The 18443-nt window shown below is 43.7% G+C and overlaps 1 protein-coding gene across 1 annotated transcript; it reads right to left on the bottom strand.

Annotated features, from left to right (window-relative positions):
* Positions 1 to 919: 919 nt before the first annotated feature.
* Positions 920 to 4314, bottom strand: kcnj15 (potassium inwardly rectifying channel subfamily J member 15). Its single transcript, XM_083784335.1, has 4 exons — positions 4062 to 4314; positions 3147 to 3525; positions 1941 to 2152; positions 920 to 1183 (listed from the first exon to the last, which is right to left on the bottom strand). The coding sequence occupies exons 1-4, from the start codon at positions 4308 to 4310 to the stop codon at positions 989 to 991; spliced, it is 1035 nt and encodes a 344-aa protein (XP_083640461.1). The 5' UTR covers positions 4311 to 4314; the 3' UTR covers positions 920 to 988.
* Positions 4315 to 18443: the final 14129 nt, after the last annotated feature.

Here is an 18443-nt window from a genome sequence, read left to right on the forward strand (position 1 = left end):
GGTCAGAGCAACTTGGATGACATTTATATCCCACCTGAAGGCTGGAAATGTGTGTTTTGTTTATTTACGAGCTGTAGAGAAATGGTGACGCCTGTTACTGAACAAACACTCCCACTATATAACAATGATTACTATCACAATGTAGAGAAAATAACTTAACAAAAACTAAAGAAACATTTTGTTTTAAATACATAACAAAATGTCACTTTCTTACAACAATATCACTAACAACTTTAAAACATTATTTTGTTCAATAAAATAAGTTCAAGATTGCAACTTCAACTATACCAACAGGAAGAGTCTTCTTGGCTCGGATATTACATAATATCCCCATAACAAACACATAAATAAACAATTTATTGCATTCTTCTATTTATTCATACTACGTAGTATAGTATTCTGATGTAGTATGTGTGTCAAAGAATATTGGAAAATTAAAAGCCGATCAAGCTCCAAGCTTATAGAGCGTCGCAGTCCCTCCCCCTTTCAGAACGACGAGTGGCCCAGGAAATGAAATGAAACTATTTTTCAATAGCTAAAGCATAACATGATGCCTACACCAAAACGGGGTCCCGTTCAGAATGGGATATGGCACGTACGATACTAGTCTTTAGCTCTACAAGTCATCTACAAGCTCGTAGCGCGGCACCGAGTGCCGTGCCACGAGCTTGTGTAGATCTGCTATTTTTTTTTAATCGTGAAAATGTGGCGCTAATCTTATCTGAATATATATATTTTCAACAAAAAATCTTTGCTTCTGGTGGGCTCCCTGCAGGAACAACACATTTTCCGATGGGGGTCGGCGACCATATACACAGATAATTCTGTGGGTCCTTCCTTGACGACATGAAAAAGGTTGAGCACCAGTGACATATAAACATAGTTTTGGGATCGAAAGATCAGGTCGAAATGGGTTAAGAGTTCCCAGTTTCTTTCCAATATGGCTGCCGAGCATCAGGCCTCTACACACACACGGCACGGAACGGGCTCACTCTCTCTTGTACTCCTCCTCCAGCTTCAGCTTCTCGGCGTTGTTGCCCATGAGGAGGCCGGCGTCGTTGCACACCTGCACCTTGTCGAAGAAGTTGAAGTCGGCCACATAGCGCCCCCCGGTGGTGCTGAAGAGCACGGGCCGGAACTCGTGTCCCCACAGGATCTCCTGTGGCACGTAGGAGGTGCGGCTCTGCATGGCACAATCACAAGCCGCTTTATTGTCACACATCACCGTTTTACACGTAGGCTAAAAAAAACAAGGTAGGTGAAAGTTTTTTTTTGTTGCATAGTTACCATCGCGTTGATTTGTTTTCCAAGAAACAAAAAAATATAGCAAAGAATTGCCGATCTACAAGATAGGCAATTTTTGCTACGACAGTAATATGCAATGTGGCCCTCTGGAGTGAGTGTGGAACTATAGACGGCCCTCTGGAGTGAGTGTGGAACTAAAGACGGCCCTCTGGAGTGAGTGTGGAACTATAGTGGCCCTCTGGAGTGAGTGTGGAACTTGTGGAACTATAGTGGCCCTCTGGAGTGAGTGTGGAACTATAGTGGCCCTCTGGAGTGAGTGTGGAACTATAGTGGCCCTCTGGAGTGAGTGTGGAACTATAGTGGCCCTCTAGAGTGAGTGTGGAACTATAGACATCCCTCTGGAGTGAGTGTGGAACTAAAGACGGCCCTCTGGAGTGAGTGTGGAACTAAAGACGGCCCTCTGGAGTGAGTGTGGAACTAAAGACGGCCCTCTGGAGTGAGTGTGGAACTATAGTGGCCCTCTGGAGTGAGTGTGGAACTATAGTGGCCCTCTAGAGTGAGTGTGGAACTATAGTGGCCCTCTGGAGTGAGTGTGGAACTAAAGACGGCCCTCTGGAGTGAGTGTGGAACTAAAGACGGCCCTCTGGAGTGAGTGTGGAACTAAAGACGGCCCTCTCCATCGTCAAAGTTAGTACCTGGCAGGTGGCGGCCGTGGACTCCATGGTGGCGTTGAGCGTCACCAGCAGCTCAAAGTCACGCGTGTGCAGGTTGTCGGCCGTCAGGCCCGCCAGCGGGCTGCTCTCGTCCAGCACGTGGTAGAAGGTGAGCGGCAGGATGAGGAACGGACACTCGCCGCTCGAGTCCATGTAGAAGTCCACGTGGCTCTGGTGCACGCTGGTCTTCTCGCCTTTAGAGGGACAGACAGACTGTATGGCTTACAGACAGACAGACAGTATGGCTTACAGACAGACAGACAGACAGTATGGCTTACAGACAGACAGACAGACAGACAGACAGACAGTATGGCTTACAGACAGACAGACAGACAGTATGGCTTACAGACAGACAGACAGACAGTATGGCTTACAGACAGACAGACAGACAGACAGACAGTATGGCTTACAGACAGACAGACAGACAGACAGACTGTATGGCTTACAGACAGACAGACAGACTGTATGGCTTACAGACAGACAGACTGTATGGCTTACAGAAAGACAGACAGACTGTATGGCTTACAGACAGACAGACTGTATGGCTTACAGACAGACAGACAGACTGTATGGCTTACAGACAGACAGACAGACTGTATGGCTTACAGAAAGACAGACAGACTGTATGGCTTACAGACAGACAGACTGTATGGCTTACAGAAAGACAGACAGACTGTATGGCTTACAGACAGACAGACAGACAGACTGTATGGCTTACAGACAGACAGACTGTATGGCTTACAGAAAGACAGACAGACTGTATGGCTTACAGACAGACAGACAGACAGACTGTATGGCTTACAGACAGACAGACAGACTGTATGGCTTACAGACAGACAGACAGACTATGGCTTTCTGAACAATCGTGAAAATGTGGTGCAAATCTTTGATTATATATATATTCTTTCAAAGTGAATGTTTTTAACTCAAATCTTTGCTTCTGGGCGGGTCCCTGGAAAAATGGGGGTCCGCGGCAAAATACATATAATTCTGGGGGTACTTGACATGAAAAAGGTTGAGCACCAACCACACACAGAAACATAGGAATTTTCAGAAAACTTTTAGGATTTAGAAGATTTTTTTTCTTCCAGAATCGGCATCAGGTCTAAATGGTTTTATATACGAGATCTATACGAGAATTTTCTAATCTGATATATAGATTATAGTGTTAAAAAGCGGGATCCTTGCCTTCCTCCGTCACGTTGGGGTGCAGCAGCTTGCCGGCCAGCTGACACTGGATCAGCAGGCTCTTCCTCATGTTGGCCACGCGCACCATCAGACACAGCTTTCCCCCGCTGCGGCACACCACCGCCGAGTGGCTGAACTTGATGGTCTCCGCGCGCTTCTTGGGCCGCGCCAGCTTGGCCAGGAAGGCCCCCGTGACGAAGATCTCCGCCAGGCCGGTGATGACCAGCTGCGCCACCAGCGTGAAGATGGCCAGCGGGCACTCCTCGGAGATGTAGCGGAAGCCGTAGCCGATGGTGGTCTGCGACTCCAGCGAGAAGAGGAAGGCGCCGGTCAGCGTCTCCACGTTGACCAGGCAGCGCGTGTGGTTGGACGGCAGCGCCTGTTATAGGCACGCAAAAAACATTCACCCGAGAGTGGACGAGTGCATTACTTAGAATTAGGGATGTCCCGATACCTCAATTTCTGTGTTAGGCGATACCGATACCAGTGTCGTGATCTCATGTTGTGTTTATAGCCTATAGCTATATATCTCGTGTTGTGTTCATAGCAGACTCCTCACTCAAATGTGCACATTGCAGTTTGGGGCAACTTCACATGTCCCGACATTTTATTTACCTGTCATAGTGTCAACTATTACCCCTGTGTCGGATCTGTGGTTAGACTGGCATATTCGACCCGATATAACAAATAAGGGCCTATCCGATACCGATACAGTATATCGCCTCGGGACATCTCTACTTTTAAAATGTATATTTATTTTTCTATATTTATTCATATCAGTAAATCAACTTCAATTCACTTTTGCACCCTCACAATTACAGACACACCGCACCCCCCCAGACAACCCAAGAACCAAAAGCCCCCAAAAACCGCACATCACAGATGACGACGAGCCCGCCCGCCCACCGACAATACCTCCTCGAAGTCGCCGTTGCCCATGCCGATGAAGTAGAAGATGACGCCGAAGATGAACCAGGTCATGACGAAGGTGGAGGCGAAGAGCGTGAGCTTGTAGCGCCACTTCATGTCCACCACCGTGGTCCAGATGTCGTGCAGGTACAGCTTCACCATGCCCTCCACGTTGTCGATGCGCACGTTGTTGTGGCCGTCCTTGGACACGATGCGCCGCTGGACCTCCGCCTTCTTGGCCATCATGCCTTTCATGGTCGATTCGGGACGGACGTCAGGGAACCCTGGGAGATGGAGTTGAACGCTGTAACCCAGTGGGTTATCTCACACAAGGACCCCCACATTGACACTCATTAGCCCCGCGGACCCCCCTCCGTCACGGTCTATGGGGAGGTGGAGACGGACCCCCCTCTGTCACGGTCTATGGGGAGAGACGGACCCCCCTCTGTCACAGTCTATGGGGAGATAGAGACGGACCCCCCTCTGTCACGGTCTATGGGGGGGTAGAGACGGCACCCCCCTCTGTCACGGTCTATGGGGAGGTAAAGACGGCACCCCCCTCTGTCACAGTCTATGGGGAGGTAGAGACGGACCCCCCTCTGTCACAGTCTATGGGGAGGTAGAGACGGCACCCCCCTCTGTCACGGTCTATGGGGAGGTAGAGACGGACCCCCCTCTGTCACGGTCTATGGGGAGGTAGAGACGGACCCCCCTCTGTCACGGTCTATGGGGAGGTAAAGACGGCACCCCCCTCCGTCATGGTCTATGGGGAGGTAGAGACGGCACCCCCCTCTGTCACAGTCTATGGGGAGGTAGAGACGGCACCCCCCTCTGTCACGGTCTATGGGGAGGTAGAGACGGCACCCCCCTCTGTCACGGTCTATGGGGAGGTAGAGACGGACCCCCCTCTGTCACGGTCTACGGGGAGGTAGAGACGGACCCCCCTCTGTCACGGTCTATGGGGAGGTAGAGACGGACCCCCCTCTGTCACGGTCTATGGGGAGGTAGAGACGGACCCCCCTCTGTCACGGTCTATGGGGAGGTAGAGACGGACCCTCCTCCGTCACGGTCTATGGGGGGGTAGAGACGGCACCCCCCTCTGTCACGGTCTATGGGGAGGTAGAGACGGACCCCCCTCTGTCACGGTCTATGGGGAGGTAGAGACGGACCCTCCTCCGTCACGGTCTATGGGGGGGTAGAGACGGCACCCCCCTCTGTCACGGTCTATGGGGAGGTAGAGACGGAACCCCCCTCTGTCACGGTCTATGGGGAGGTAGAGACGGACCCCCCTCTGTCACGGTCTATGGGGAGGTAGAGACGGACCCCCCTCTGTCACGGTCTATGGGGAGGTAGAGACGGCACCCCCCTCCGTCACGGTCTATGGGGGGGTAGAGACGGCACCCCCCTCTGTCACAGTCTATGGGGGGGTAGAGACGGCACCCCCCTCTGTCACGGTCTATGGGGAGGATTTCAGTGGAATATGTACCGATTGGGGGGTTTTCTAGGCGTGTATGTTACGGAAATGCCAATCCGTGCCATTTCACAGGCGTGCAACCGGGTTGCTATCGTTTTGTGTCAACAAAAGGTTGTCGTCTGTGTTCAAGTGCATTAAACTCATATTTGTCAATGGATCAGCGTTTTTTCACAACCCTTTTCATGTCAAGGCCCATTATCTCTTCTGCTTTTGACCACCATTCGATGACAATAATAGCCTCTCAGACACAAAACTAAATAGTATTTTGTTATTTTGTTTGATTTTGTCCACAATTCTGTGCTGTGTTGATCAAAATAACAATTATTCTATACAATCTATTGTGTAGACTTCTTGTAAATTAAGTAATGCAGATGTTTAACAAACATTTAACTCTCAAGAGTTAAAGATATATTAAGGGTCCATTTGGTTACCGACTCTCCGTCATTTAGCTGGGGACCACCTGGAACCCGCTCAAGGACCACTGGTGGTCCCCAGACCACTAGTTGAAAACCACTCTTTTACAGTAATGCATCTGCGAGTGCATTTCTTGTGTTAACTTTCAATTAAATCAAAGTGGGGTTGAACCATTTTTACTCCACTAAAGTTATTTGAAAACTTTGAAAAATTACTACAAAACAAGCTCACTATGTGCTGCGAGCTTGTGTCAATCTTCGAAAAATTGACACATTTTGAAAACTTGTAGAATGGAACATTTTGCACAATTACGTTTGGTACATTTGGATGCCAGTCATTTAAGTTAACCATTTAGACCCCCCACCATCCGTATACTGAGGGGCAACGTTTACAGAAAATAGCCGATCTACAAGTGAGCTTGAAGATTGGCTATTTTCAGCCAAGTTATCTATTCTAGAGCGAAAACAGAAAAGTCACTATAGTATAGTATAGGTCCCTGAGGGACTCCAGTCAACCGAGTACAGGGTTTAAGTGGTTAAATAACAAAACCCAAATCTGAGTACTTCTTCCACCACCACTAGTAACACATTTACAGGTGTATTTCTTGTGCAAATTAATAAGTTAACTTCAAACGAAATAGAGTTGAATAACTAAAATGTACTAAAACCACGACGAAAGATGTTCGTCGGCTACCTTTTTACGCCCGACATAGAAACTATAAGCTATGGTGACTCAAACTATGACTATAAAATATATTGACAATTTCATCAACACGAGAACTAGACATAAATGGAGGCGAGATTCAGTATAGATCTAAGACAAGTAATGTTATGCTTATGGTTGTACTATTTTCAGGCACACAGCTAAGTATGAATCGGACATTACGACGCCAGCAAGGCCTCAACAGTAGATGTAGTCGACTATAAAATCTCAGTCAGCTAAAACCAGACTAAAACTAAATCAAATCAAAATCTATACTGTCAACGCCAACACTGGTGGATCGTGTAACTCACCCGGTGCGTGCCGTCAGACGGTAGAAATTAGAATGTAGTCAGGTGTGTGTGTTGGTGTGTGTCCGGCACAGAGCGAGCGTGTGTGTAAGATGAAACGTCTTAATAGCACCCCTAGCACCCAGCTCCACACAATGTCTGCTCTCTCTGCTATTGTCCCACTGCATGCACAGGGGAGAGAGAGAGAGAGAGAGAGAGAGAGAGAGAGAGGTGTGAACTTTGTCCCGTTGGTATTCAGGACAACTTCATGAGAACCTGGACAGGTGCTGTTGTTCTGCCTCGATGTGGGCCAACTTTGATTCCATCTTCACAACAAAAACTACACCTCTCCTTCCTTTGTGCCGCTTTTATTGACTAAAACATGTGCTGTGTTGTTCCTTTTTGTGGTTGTTGGGGGTGTATACATGCACACACACACACACACACGCACACACCCTCATTTACCATCTTGCTTCCGCAGGCAGGACAGTCATGTTCTGAAGGACATTTCCCAATGTTTGTATGGGTCATGAGGAAATAATTTTTTATTATTGTCGTTTTTTTCCATCTTTCCTGCTGTTTATTTGTAATTTTTTATAAATATTTTCAAAATATTTTGAGAAATAAAATGAATCATCTTATTTTGTGTGACATTTTCGAGAGAAAAAAACGTTAATTAGTAGATCTACAAACTCACAATGTGTCGAGTAATGTCATTGCTGTGTCTGGCTGTGTCTGTCTGTGTCTGTGCGTGTGTGTGTCTGTGTCTGTGTATGTGTGTGTGTGTGTGTGTGTGTGTGTGTGTGTGTGTGTGTGTGTGTCTGTGTGTGTCTGTGTGTGTGCGTGTTTGTTTCTGTGTGTGTGTGTGTGTGTGTGTGTGTGTGTGTGTGTGTGTGTGTGTGTGTGTGTCTGTGTGTGTATGTGTGCGTGCGTGCGTGTGTGCGTGCTTGCGTGTGTGTGTGTGTGCGTGTGACCTTGAATGGAGCTGATAGGAACTCCTTCTGTTTTCTATTAACCACACTGAATACCTGTGTGTACTGGAAACACACTGAGGTGTGTGTGTGTGTGTGTGTGTGTGTGTGTGTGTGTGTGTGTGTGTGTGTGTGTGTGTGTGTGTGTGTGTGTGTGTGTGTGTGTGTGTGTGTGTGTGTGTGAAGACAGACAGACAGACAGACAGACAGACAGACAGACAGACAGACAGACAGACAGACAGACAGACAGACAGACAGACAGACAGACAGACAGACAGACACAACAACATTGTCAGAAATTTGGAGTTAATACATTATTTCATGTTAATCCAGGAGGCCAATCATCTCGGAATTAATAATCTAATCATGCAATCCATTTCAAACTGTGTTCTTATGATCAGGTAATCCATCAACAGACTATAAATTATATGATCAGGTAATCTATATTCCTATACACATTGTATCCAATGACAAATAGGCTCCGATTCGTGCAATATTTCTAAGGTGAAAAAACATGATTAATATGATTAATTAACTTGATTAATATGTGAATTAAATTTAAATTCAGAATCAATAATGACCCCCAAGTTCTTTACTGTACCGTTACTTTCTACAGTCAGGTTGCCGAGTCTGCTTATTATTGTTTCCACCAGGCCGAAGGCATGGGGGTCCAGGGGGGAGAGTATGTTTGTCTCCATCCAACATTGTCTGTGTCCGTCCGTGTGTCCGTGAGCAGCTAATCTCGGCCACCGTTAACCCGGTCGATGCCAAATTTTGCACACACACTCGCTGGATGCCAACGATGAACCTCTGCCCCAAACTTTCCAGAACGGCCTGTTATAGCGCCACCAGGAGGCCGCTTTGTGCAAAACAAGTTTTTGCACAGTACACCTACAGATTTTGTCCAAACATCACGCAAATTGGTACACAGTCTCTCTAGAGCCATTCAACGAAACCGGTCTTTCAGATTTCTCACACTCCATCCTGATTGGTTAAGATTGGCTTCCAAAGTTCACAGGAGTGCTCAGTTTCAAACAAAATGCTGCAAATCATGAACACATCGCGTGATTTCCGTGAAATTGTGCACCCACATTCCCACTAGGCCGAGGACGAAATGCCACATGAACAATTTCAACTCAGCCTCAAGGTGGCGCTATAACTGGCCGAAAAGTGTTTTACCTCTAACTGCACGGATCTGTGGATAACTTTGTATGCCAACTCCCTAGAGGCCAGGGAAAAACCTTTGTCTGGAATTTTTCACATCTGCTCTTTATAGCGCCACCAGGAGGCCGACATATGTAAAACACATTATCTATTATTACTCCTTCAGATTCTATCCAAATTTCACGCAAATCGGTACACATGATCTCCATAGTCATGTGATCAAGACAGGTTTGTTTGATTTCTCATATTCCATCCTGATTGGCCACGATTGGCTCCTACAGTTTTCAGGAGTAGCCCGCTTTGTACAAATCGCCACAACTCCTCAACGCAGCGTCCCATTGCGATGAAACTGTGCACGCATATTCCCACTAGGCTGAGGAAGAATCCTGGTGGAGACCTGTGCCCAGAAGGGCACTTTTTCTAGTTGATTCTGAATTACACCCCCAACAACCACAAAAAGGAGCAGCACATGTTTTAGTCAATAAAAGCGGCACAAAGGAAGGAGAGGTTTTTGTTGAGAAGATGACCCACATCACGGCAGAACAACAGCGCCTGTCCAGGTTCTCATGAAGTTGTCCTGAATACCAACGGGACAAAGTTCACCTCACCTGACATCACTGATCACATGAGGTGCCTACTTTGGTGTTGGCCTTGCTGTTAAAGATCGGCGTCATCCGGGGTCGGGCCACCTGTTGGCTTCCACTGTCCCCATCACGAATATATCCGAGGATATGCCTTCTCTTCTTCTTCACCAAAGTGTACGGGGAATGGCTTCTCCTCATCTGAACGATAGATTGATCCACAGATAGATAAATAGATACCAGAAAATGCTCATTATTAATTGTTCCTAAAATAATTAGGGCTGTCAAACATAACTACGAGTTAATTTGTTGGAAAAAAATCTGACCTGTCTGAAGTGAGTGGTGCAACAGCGCCCCCCTGTTGGTAACCTAAACATACATAGGGACACAGCCAGGGACGGACAAAGCTGCACTATCTAGAATCAGGGGTGCCCAAAAGGTAGATCGTGATCAATCGTGATCAATCGTGATCAATCAAACATCAAAATTAAAAAGTTAAAAAATATATATATATACCAATTCCATTTCCCCCCTCTATTTCCCATTCCAAATGCGTTTGCCTATAGTAATATGTAACTATTTTCAGGTTATAGTGTAATCTGGTTAAGCTGTTTTTTGTTTTTTTTTGCACAATTTACATAGGCAGCAGCTCAAATCACATAGCACGACAACGGGGTGAGAGACACCATCCATCCTACCACACTGGATGTGTTAGAATATACATATGTATGTTAATTATCGCCTTCTGTTACTTATCTTTTCATTTCCACAACAATAAAACATATCATATTTTGGACAAAGTTCGAATGGTGATTACCGATTAATCATGATTCATTATGTTTTAAGCCGATTACATTTTTTTATCGTTTGACAGCCCTAAAAATATCTATACATGCACACACACACACACACACACACACACACACACACACACACACACACACACACACACACACACACACACACACACACACACACACACACACACACACACACACACACACACACACACACACACACACACACACACACACACACACACACATAAAGGGTTGTCATTTACCTTGCCATGACATAATGCCAAAAGTGGGCGAGAAATCTAAAATAGTTGCTCTATTGGTTAGAAATTGATGATTCAAAGAAATGAAAGATTGTTTTGAAGAAATGAAAAAAAGAGATTGTCTCGAAGAAATTAAATGAAATTCGTAAATTGTCTTGAAGAAATGAAATTCGTAAATTGTCTTGAAGAAATGAAATTTGTAGATTGTCTTGAAGAAATTAAATTCGTATAATGTCTCGATTGAAATGTAGCAGCGTCATGTGATTAGCGTCAAGTGACCATGGTCTTATGGACCTTTCAAATGACACCCCCACACACCCCCCCACACACACACACACACACACATAAAGGGTTGTCATTTACCTTGCCATGACATAATTCCAAAAGTGGGCGAGAAATCTAAAATAGTTGCTCTATTGGTTAGAAATTGATGATTCAAAGAAATGAAAGATTGTCTTGAAGAAATGAAAATCGGAGATTGTCTCGAAGAAATTAAATGAAAATCGGAGATTGTCTCGAAGAAATTAAATTAAATTCGTAAATTGTCTTGAAGAAATTAAATTCGTAGATTGTCTTGAAGAAATGAAATTTGTAGATTGTATTGAAGAAATTAAATTCGTATAATGTCTCGATTGAAATCTAGCAGCATCATGTGATTAGCGTCAAGTAACCATGGTCTTATGGACCTTTCAAATGACACCACACACACACACACACCACACACACACACACACACACACACACACACACACACACACACACACACACACACACACACACACACACACACACACACACACACACACACACACACACACACACACACACACACACACACAGTGTCACTAATTCACATCACTACAAGAGATTCAACCAATATCCCAGGGAGCAGTCTACTACACTACACCAGCACGCAGATCCAACGTCGGCCGAGTCAATTGCACAACCTGTAGTGTAGGGGGTATAAAAAAGGGGTACCTCGTCTTCAGATGGGCGGCAGGCAACCGGAACAAGTCAAATCGCTGAGGATTCCTTCCTTCCAGACGAGACAGCAGGCGGACGGTGCACTACCAGGAGGATTCCAGACGAGGTGGCGGGTGTAAGGGCCGCGTGGACAACCGGACGACCAAGTCCGAGCATCGCACGCACGAAGGGGACCTCCGGGCGTGCCTGAGGGAGTGTGGTGTAGGGTTAGCCCAACTAGCCCATCTCCCCCAGGCAGGGTCACCCTGTACACCCACTATCCCGTCTGGGCGGGACACCCCTACCCCTGAAAAGGTTCTAAAAGGGGGATTCCATGGACATGGACACCAGGCATCATTTTCCTTTAAAAAATAAACAAAACAAGTATTAAAGAAATAAGCAAAACAAGTGTTTTCAGACCTAAGTGGCCAACATTGGCTTCCAAAGCAGGAGTGGCCCGTTTTTAACAAAAGGCCTCAAATAATAAACAGAGTGCAATGGAAGGGAAATGTTGCACGCACATTCCTATACTATAGGAATAAATGCCAACCTTTTCACATTGGCCTGTTAGTGCCACCAGCAGGTGGACTTTTGCTAAACACATTTTTGGAACAAAATGCCACAAATCATGACTTTGAATATCGAATTGCCATCAAAGGTATAAGAAGAAATGGCACACTTTTCACATTATAGCTATTATAGCGCCACCAGGAGGCCACGATAACCTACCTGACCTGGTGGAGACCTGTGCTCCAAAGAGCACTTCCTCTAGTTTTTGCTATGATTCCCTGCTTTTATATACAGTAACATGAAAAGTTAAATCCACAATGACAGTACTGTACCAGTACCAGCAGTACACCTTACATTGAGGACTATTTGAGGATAACCTTTACACGGTTTCGGTTGTCCGCTCATAGACTGCGTGTGGAAATGGGAAGATGGAGCCGCATACCAGCTGAACAGCGGTTTTGCCAATGTGAGACTGGTATACAAAACGAACAGCACATACTCGTTTGTCCCCTCACACAAGATATCAGAGTGAAATATGGACATGAGGGTATTGATTTGAGCTCACTCTTTGTGGGCACTAACAGAGAGACTTTGCATAATGCTACATGCCTGCCTGTCACTTGTGGAGCAATAGAAAGCTCCTGTTGTAAAGGGATTCTGTATTGTATATTTTAATGTATTGTACCTTTTTTAAGTTTTTGATTCATGGGTTTTTTATTATTGTTTGGACCCAATGTTTTATACATTTGTGTCAATAAAGGAAGTAACTAACTAACTAACTACACAGATGAATGGATTCACCTCCAGATGTCCATCTCTAAGGGGCGTCGGCTCGGGTTGAGCTCCCGCCTCCCGTCATCGACTCCATCCTGAGGACAACTGGCTAGCTTCACCGTCTGTAGCAGAGAGAGAGAGAAAGAGAGAGACAGAGAGAGACAGAGAGAGAGAGAGAGAGAGAGAGAGAGAGAGAGAGAGAGAGAGAGAGAGAGAGAGAGAGAGAGAGAGACAGAGAGAGAGAGAGAGAAATAAAGAAATAAATAAATTATCAATACTGCAATGTAGAAATACTTTAAACAAGTAAAACTCCAGAATTCAAAATGTGAGTAAAAGCACAAGAGTATTGGTATCAAAATGTGCTAAAGTACCAATTTTAGTATGAAGTACCTTATTAATTATTATTATTATTATTATGCAGAATGCCCCATTTCAAGTTTTCAAATACACATCTTTTGAAAATGGATCACTTTAAGTGATTGATTTCGATTAATTACAGAAACAACAACGTAATGAAAATAATTGACTCGTTTTAACGGCGCATATAGGTTTTGCACCACAGAACCTTTTCCCACTGGACAAACTGCAGGCACACCGATCATAAACACAACTCCCAGTTATTCCACTCTCCACAGGACGCAGCTTTACCCAGCGTCTGTTCACGGAGACCTGCATGGTCGCTCGAGTGTTGAAGCACTCGTCGTATAAGTCACTGAACGGCCCTGTTTCGCATTTTCACATATTGAAAAAGGAACAAAGACCTGCACACTGTCTTCAAATGCAGTGACCATAGCCTGACGAAGGCCGCATAGGCCCAAACGTTGCTGTATCCCTGAAATAAAAGTTGGTCGCTGCATTTGAAGACAGTGGGCTGTATTTTGCGTGTCTTATGTACCAGGTCTTATTCCCTAACTTGAGTAAATTAAAGACCTGGAGGCGTGATCAATGCCATTTGGCTATTCTGAGTGGCCAAAGAGCATTGATCACGCCTCCACGTCTTTAGTTTACTCAAGTTAGGGAATAAGACCTGGTACTTAAGACACTCAAAATACAGCCCACAGTGCGGGTGTTTGTTCCTTTTTCATTTTTGGGGCACCGTACCCTCTCCTATACGCACCTGTCGCCTGTAGGTGTGCAAAAGCCTTGCTTTTTACACGTAATATATATTGAAAATGTATTTCCTTTTAGAGGATAGCCCCTTGAGATGTATCATCTCGTTTTAGAGGGGGTCCCCCACATAATGCAGGAGGCAGCAGCGCGACCCGTTGATAAAAAGTTAAAAAACGAGTGCTTCCAAACTCAAACACTTAGAACAGAGAATTTCTTGACAGAAAGTAGCTCAATACATGTCTACGGTGGATTTTTATGAAACAAAGGTTTGGCAGATTGAAAGAGGATAATTCAAGCTTGGCCTAGAGCTGCAATGTTGGTGAGTTTAACGTTGTTTAAGACAAGCAGATCACAAAAGCAAATTGGATGAGTGGGGAGTCAATAGAGGGTATTGCAACTCTAGATTCATAATAAAGGGTAGTGGGTCACACACACCAAGACTGCAGTTCAAATATAGTTTATTTCATATTTGAAACACATGGACAAACGTTTCGGCTATCCAGCCTTCATCAGTGTCAGTCTTGGTGTGTGCGGCTGTGCGCCCTACTACCCTTTATTTTGATATGTTTTGAACGGGCGGCGCACCTATAGTCAGAGCGCGGTGGTCATATGAAGATTTAACTCTAGATTCATCCCATTGTTAAAATGGGATGAATCAAATGAACCAGGGGTGGTGGGGAAAAGCACTCCAATAGAACTTAAGTAAAAGTATAAATACTGCAGTGTAGATGTACTCCATTACAAGTACAAGTCCCATATTCAATGTAGGAAGTAAAAGTACTCAGAATGCCCCATTTCACAAGTTCAAAATGTGTACAAAATCTTTTGAAAATAGATGAAATGTATAGGGTTAAAGTTGTTAACATATATTTTCCTAATTTAAATTAAAATATTCAAGGTAACTAGTAACTAAAGTTTTAAAATAATTAGTGGCGTAAAAGTAAATATTTTGGCTCAGAGATCATGCATTGTGTAGAAGTAAAAGTATTGGAAATTGGAAATACTCAAGTAAAGCACAAATACACCATAGTAGCCTACTTGAGTAATTATACTTATAGACACTTATAGTTATTTATTTTCCACCACTGTTAACTATATATCACATCACACAAAACAACAATATTGCTTCATCCTGACCAACTTGTTGCTGCTTTTACCAAGGAACACCAAAGTGAAATTCCACATCAATTCCTTTTTGCTAAGCAGCTAATTAGCTAAGCTCAGAAGAAATTCACCTGAGTTCGGTGGTAGGATGAAACTTCTGTTTAGAAGCTTTTTTCACCAGCCTGCTGACGACTCTACTCGACGTAGGTCTACATGTCAAGAAATGTTACATTACGACTTGGTGTTATTTTACTGCAGTGCTAAACAAACGGAGCTTTTGTTTGTTTGTTGTGTGTGTGTGTGTGTGTGTGTGTGTGTGTGTGTGACTGGCTAGGGGGCGGGTGCGACAGTTCAAGGACTTAAATAGAGAGAGAGAGAGAGAGAGAGAGAGAGAGAGAGAGAGTTTGATTGATTGATTGATTGATTGATTGATTGATTGATTGATTGATTGATTGATTGATTGATTGATTGATTGATTGATTGATTGATTGATTGAAGTATTTATTAACAGTTTGGAGAATTACAGCACATTTCAAGCACAACTCAATGCAAAACTGTTAACTGCATGTGGACGACACCATGTAAAGCATTCATTTACAGTATTACACTTGTCTGTGAGTGTCTTGTAAGGGACCGGATCATCAATATATCCGTACACGGTTTTGTATTGAGTTGTGCTTGTAATTTACTGTAGGCTACTGTTATTCTCTGTTATTAAATTATTCAATCAATCAATCAAACAAACATTATTTAGAGTTATGAGATAGGAGTTGTTGCCAGCATCAAGCAGCAGGGGGCGCCACAATACCTTGAATAAACTGCAATGCAATATTATTTCTAGTTTAGTTTTATACAGTCAGTCAGTCAGTCAGTCAGTCAGTCAGTCAGTCAGTCAGTCAGTCAGTCAGCCAGCCAGCCAGTCAGTCAGTCAGTCAGCCAGCCAGCCAGCCAGTCAGCCAGCGAGCCAGTCAGTCAGCCAGCCAGTCAGTCAGCCAGCGAGCCAGTCCGTCCGTCAGTCAGTCAGTCAGTCAGCCAGCCAGCCAGCCAGTCAGTCAGCCAGCCAGTCAGTCAGCCAGCCAGTCAGTCAGCCAGTCCGTCCGTCCGTCCGTCCGTCAGTCAGTCAGTCAGTCAGTCAGTCAGTCAGTCAGTCAGCCAGCCAGCCAGTCAGTCAGCCAGCCAGCCAGTCAGTCATCGAAACAGTCTTACAGTACCAAGTATTCAACAACAAAAACAAATCAACATATATATATTTTTTTAAAGGAACAGTTAATCTACAAGCTCACATTGCGCTGATCTGCAAAATAGGTGAAGAAAATAGGGCTTAAGTGGTCAATAACTGAAGTGGAGTAAAAAGTACAATATCTGCTTCTGAGATGTAGAGGAGTACAACGTAGTACAAAGTATAGGCTGCACTTATACACTCAAGTAAAGTTGATTCATGATTCATTATAACATTTTGACTTATAGTAGCCTACTTTAGTAAATGTACTCACCCATTTAGGTGGCTAATAATATAATGTTATAATAATGAATTAATAAATTGAACATAAAAACAGTTGAATACAGTTACATACTGTATAGTATAATAAATCTGTGGTGTAAAAGGACAGTTACATACTGTATAGTATAATAAATCTGTGGTAGAAAAGGACAGTTACATACTGTATAGTATAATAAATCTGTGGTAGAAAAGGACAGTTACATACTGTATAGTATAATACATCTGTGGTAGAAAAGGACAGTTACATACTGTATAGTATAATAAATCTGTGGTATAAAGGACAGTTACATACTGTATAGTATAATACATCTGTGGTATAAAGGACAGTTACATACTGTATAGTATAATAAATCTGTGGTAGAAAAGGACAGTTACATACTGTATAGTAGTGCAGCTTTAACTGGAAGAAACCTCAGGCAGAAATACACTCCATAAAACGGGTGTAATATTTAACATACTGACCTGTGATCAGCGTCATATAAAATGTCATAACTTTTAAACGTTTTTTTAAACGTGGGAGTCAATGTTGATGCAACTGAACGACGTTGTGTGGTAGATCATGTTTATTTGATTTTACAAATCATTCTTATACATTATGTCTTTCATTCAGATCTGTAATTTCAACAGAGAAGGTACATATGCCTCTCTACACACTAAATAAAACAATAACGAAAAAGTACAGTGAACAGTAAAAGTATCATATATCGTACATAAGTACCCCGCAACATTATTTCTAGTTTTAATTTATAGTAGGCCTAATAATAGCCATCAATTGATTAATATTACATTTTATACTGCTGATAGTTTCATCATCATCATGTCTAACTATATGTGTGTGTGTGTGTGTGTGTGTGTGTGTGTGTGTGTGTGTGTGTGTGTGTGTGTGTGTGTGTGTGTGTGTGTGTGTGTGTGTGTGTGTGTGTGTGTGTGTGTGTGTGTGTGTGTGTGTGTGTGTGTGTGTGTGTGTGTGTGTGTGTGTGTGTGTGTGTGTGTTAGTATCAGGATCACAGAGTGACAGCTTTCCTCTGTTCCAGTTCAGCGTGACTCTGATTAGGCATGCACCGAATGGGACATTCTTTGCCGAAAACCGAATACCCGAATATGAATAATATTATATATAGTTTTTTTTTACCAGTTTTTGTACCATTGCTGTCATGGCCGTAACTTTGTTGTAGAGCTACATGAATGGTAAAAGACATGATTACAGTTTGATCATGTCATGCATCACCGCAATTTTATTTTTATTTTACGGAAGGTAACCCCGGTTCTTTGGCAATTCAGCAGATCTACAAGTTGTAGATCTGCTATTTTCAGTATGCAACCAAGTGTAAAATGACTTATATTTGATCTTTAGTTTTTTATTTGTTGACGAAATTGTCAATATATTTAGTCTTAGTTTTAGTCATCATACATGTAGCTTAGTTTTCATTTAGTTTCCATTTAGTTTTCGTCAGTGAAAAAGGTAGTCGACAGACATTTTTCGTCTTAGATTTAGTCGACGAAACCACTGGTATCTGCTTCAGGTCTTAAGGGGAAATTCCACTAATTTTAAACATTGTTCAATGTCATTAATATACCTTAAAGTTGTTGTGTGGAAATAATAAAAAGTCCCCCCATTCTGTGTTGCCTAGAACTGGAGGTCTGGAAAAAATCATTAACATTATGAAGTACATCTCAGTGACATGACATCACAAAGATGTACTTCATAATGTTAATGATTTTTATCAGACCTCCAGTTCTAGGAAACACATAATGGGGGGGGGGGGGGGACTT

The sequence above is a fragment of the Protomyctophum parallelum genome (assembly GCF_964188405.1).
Source record: "Protomyctophum parallelum genome assembly, chromosome: 1".
Classification (NCBI taxonomy): domain Eukaryota; kingdom Metazoa; phylum Chordata; class Actinopteri; order Myctophiformes; family Myctophidae; genus Protomyctophum; species Protomyctophum parallelum.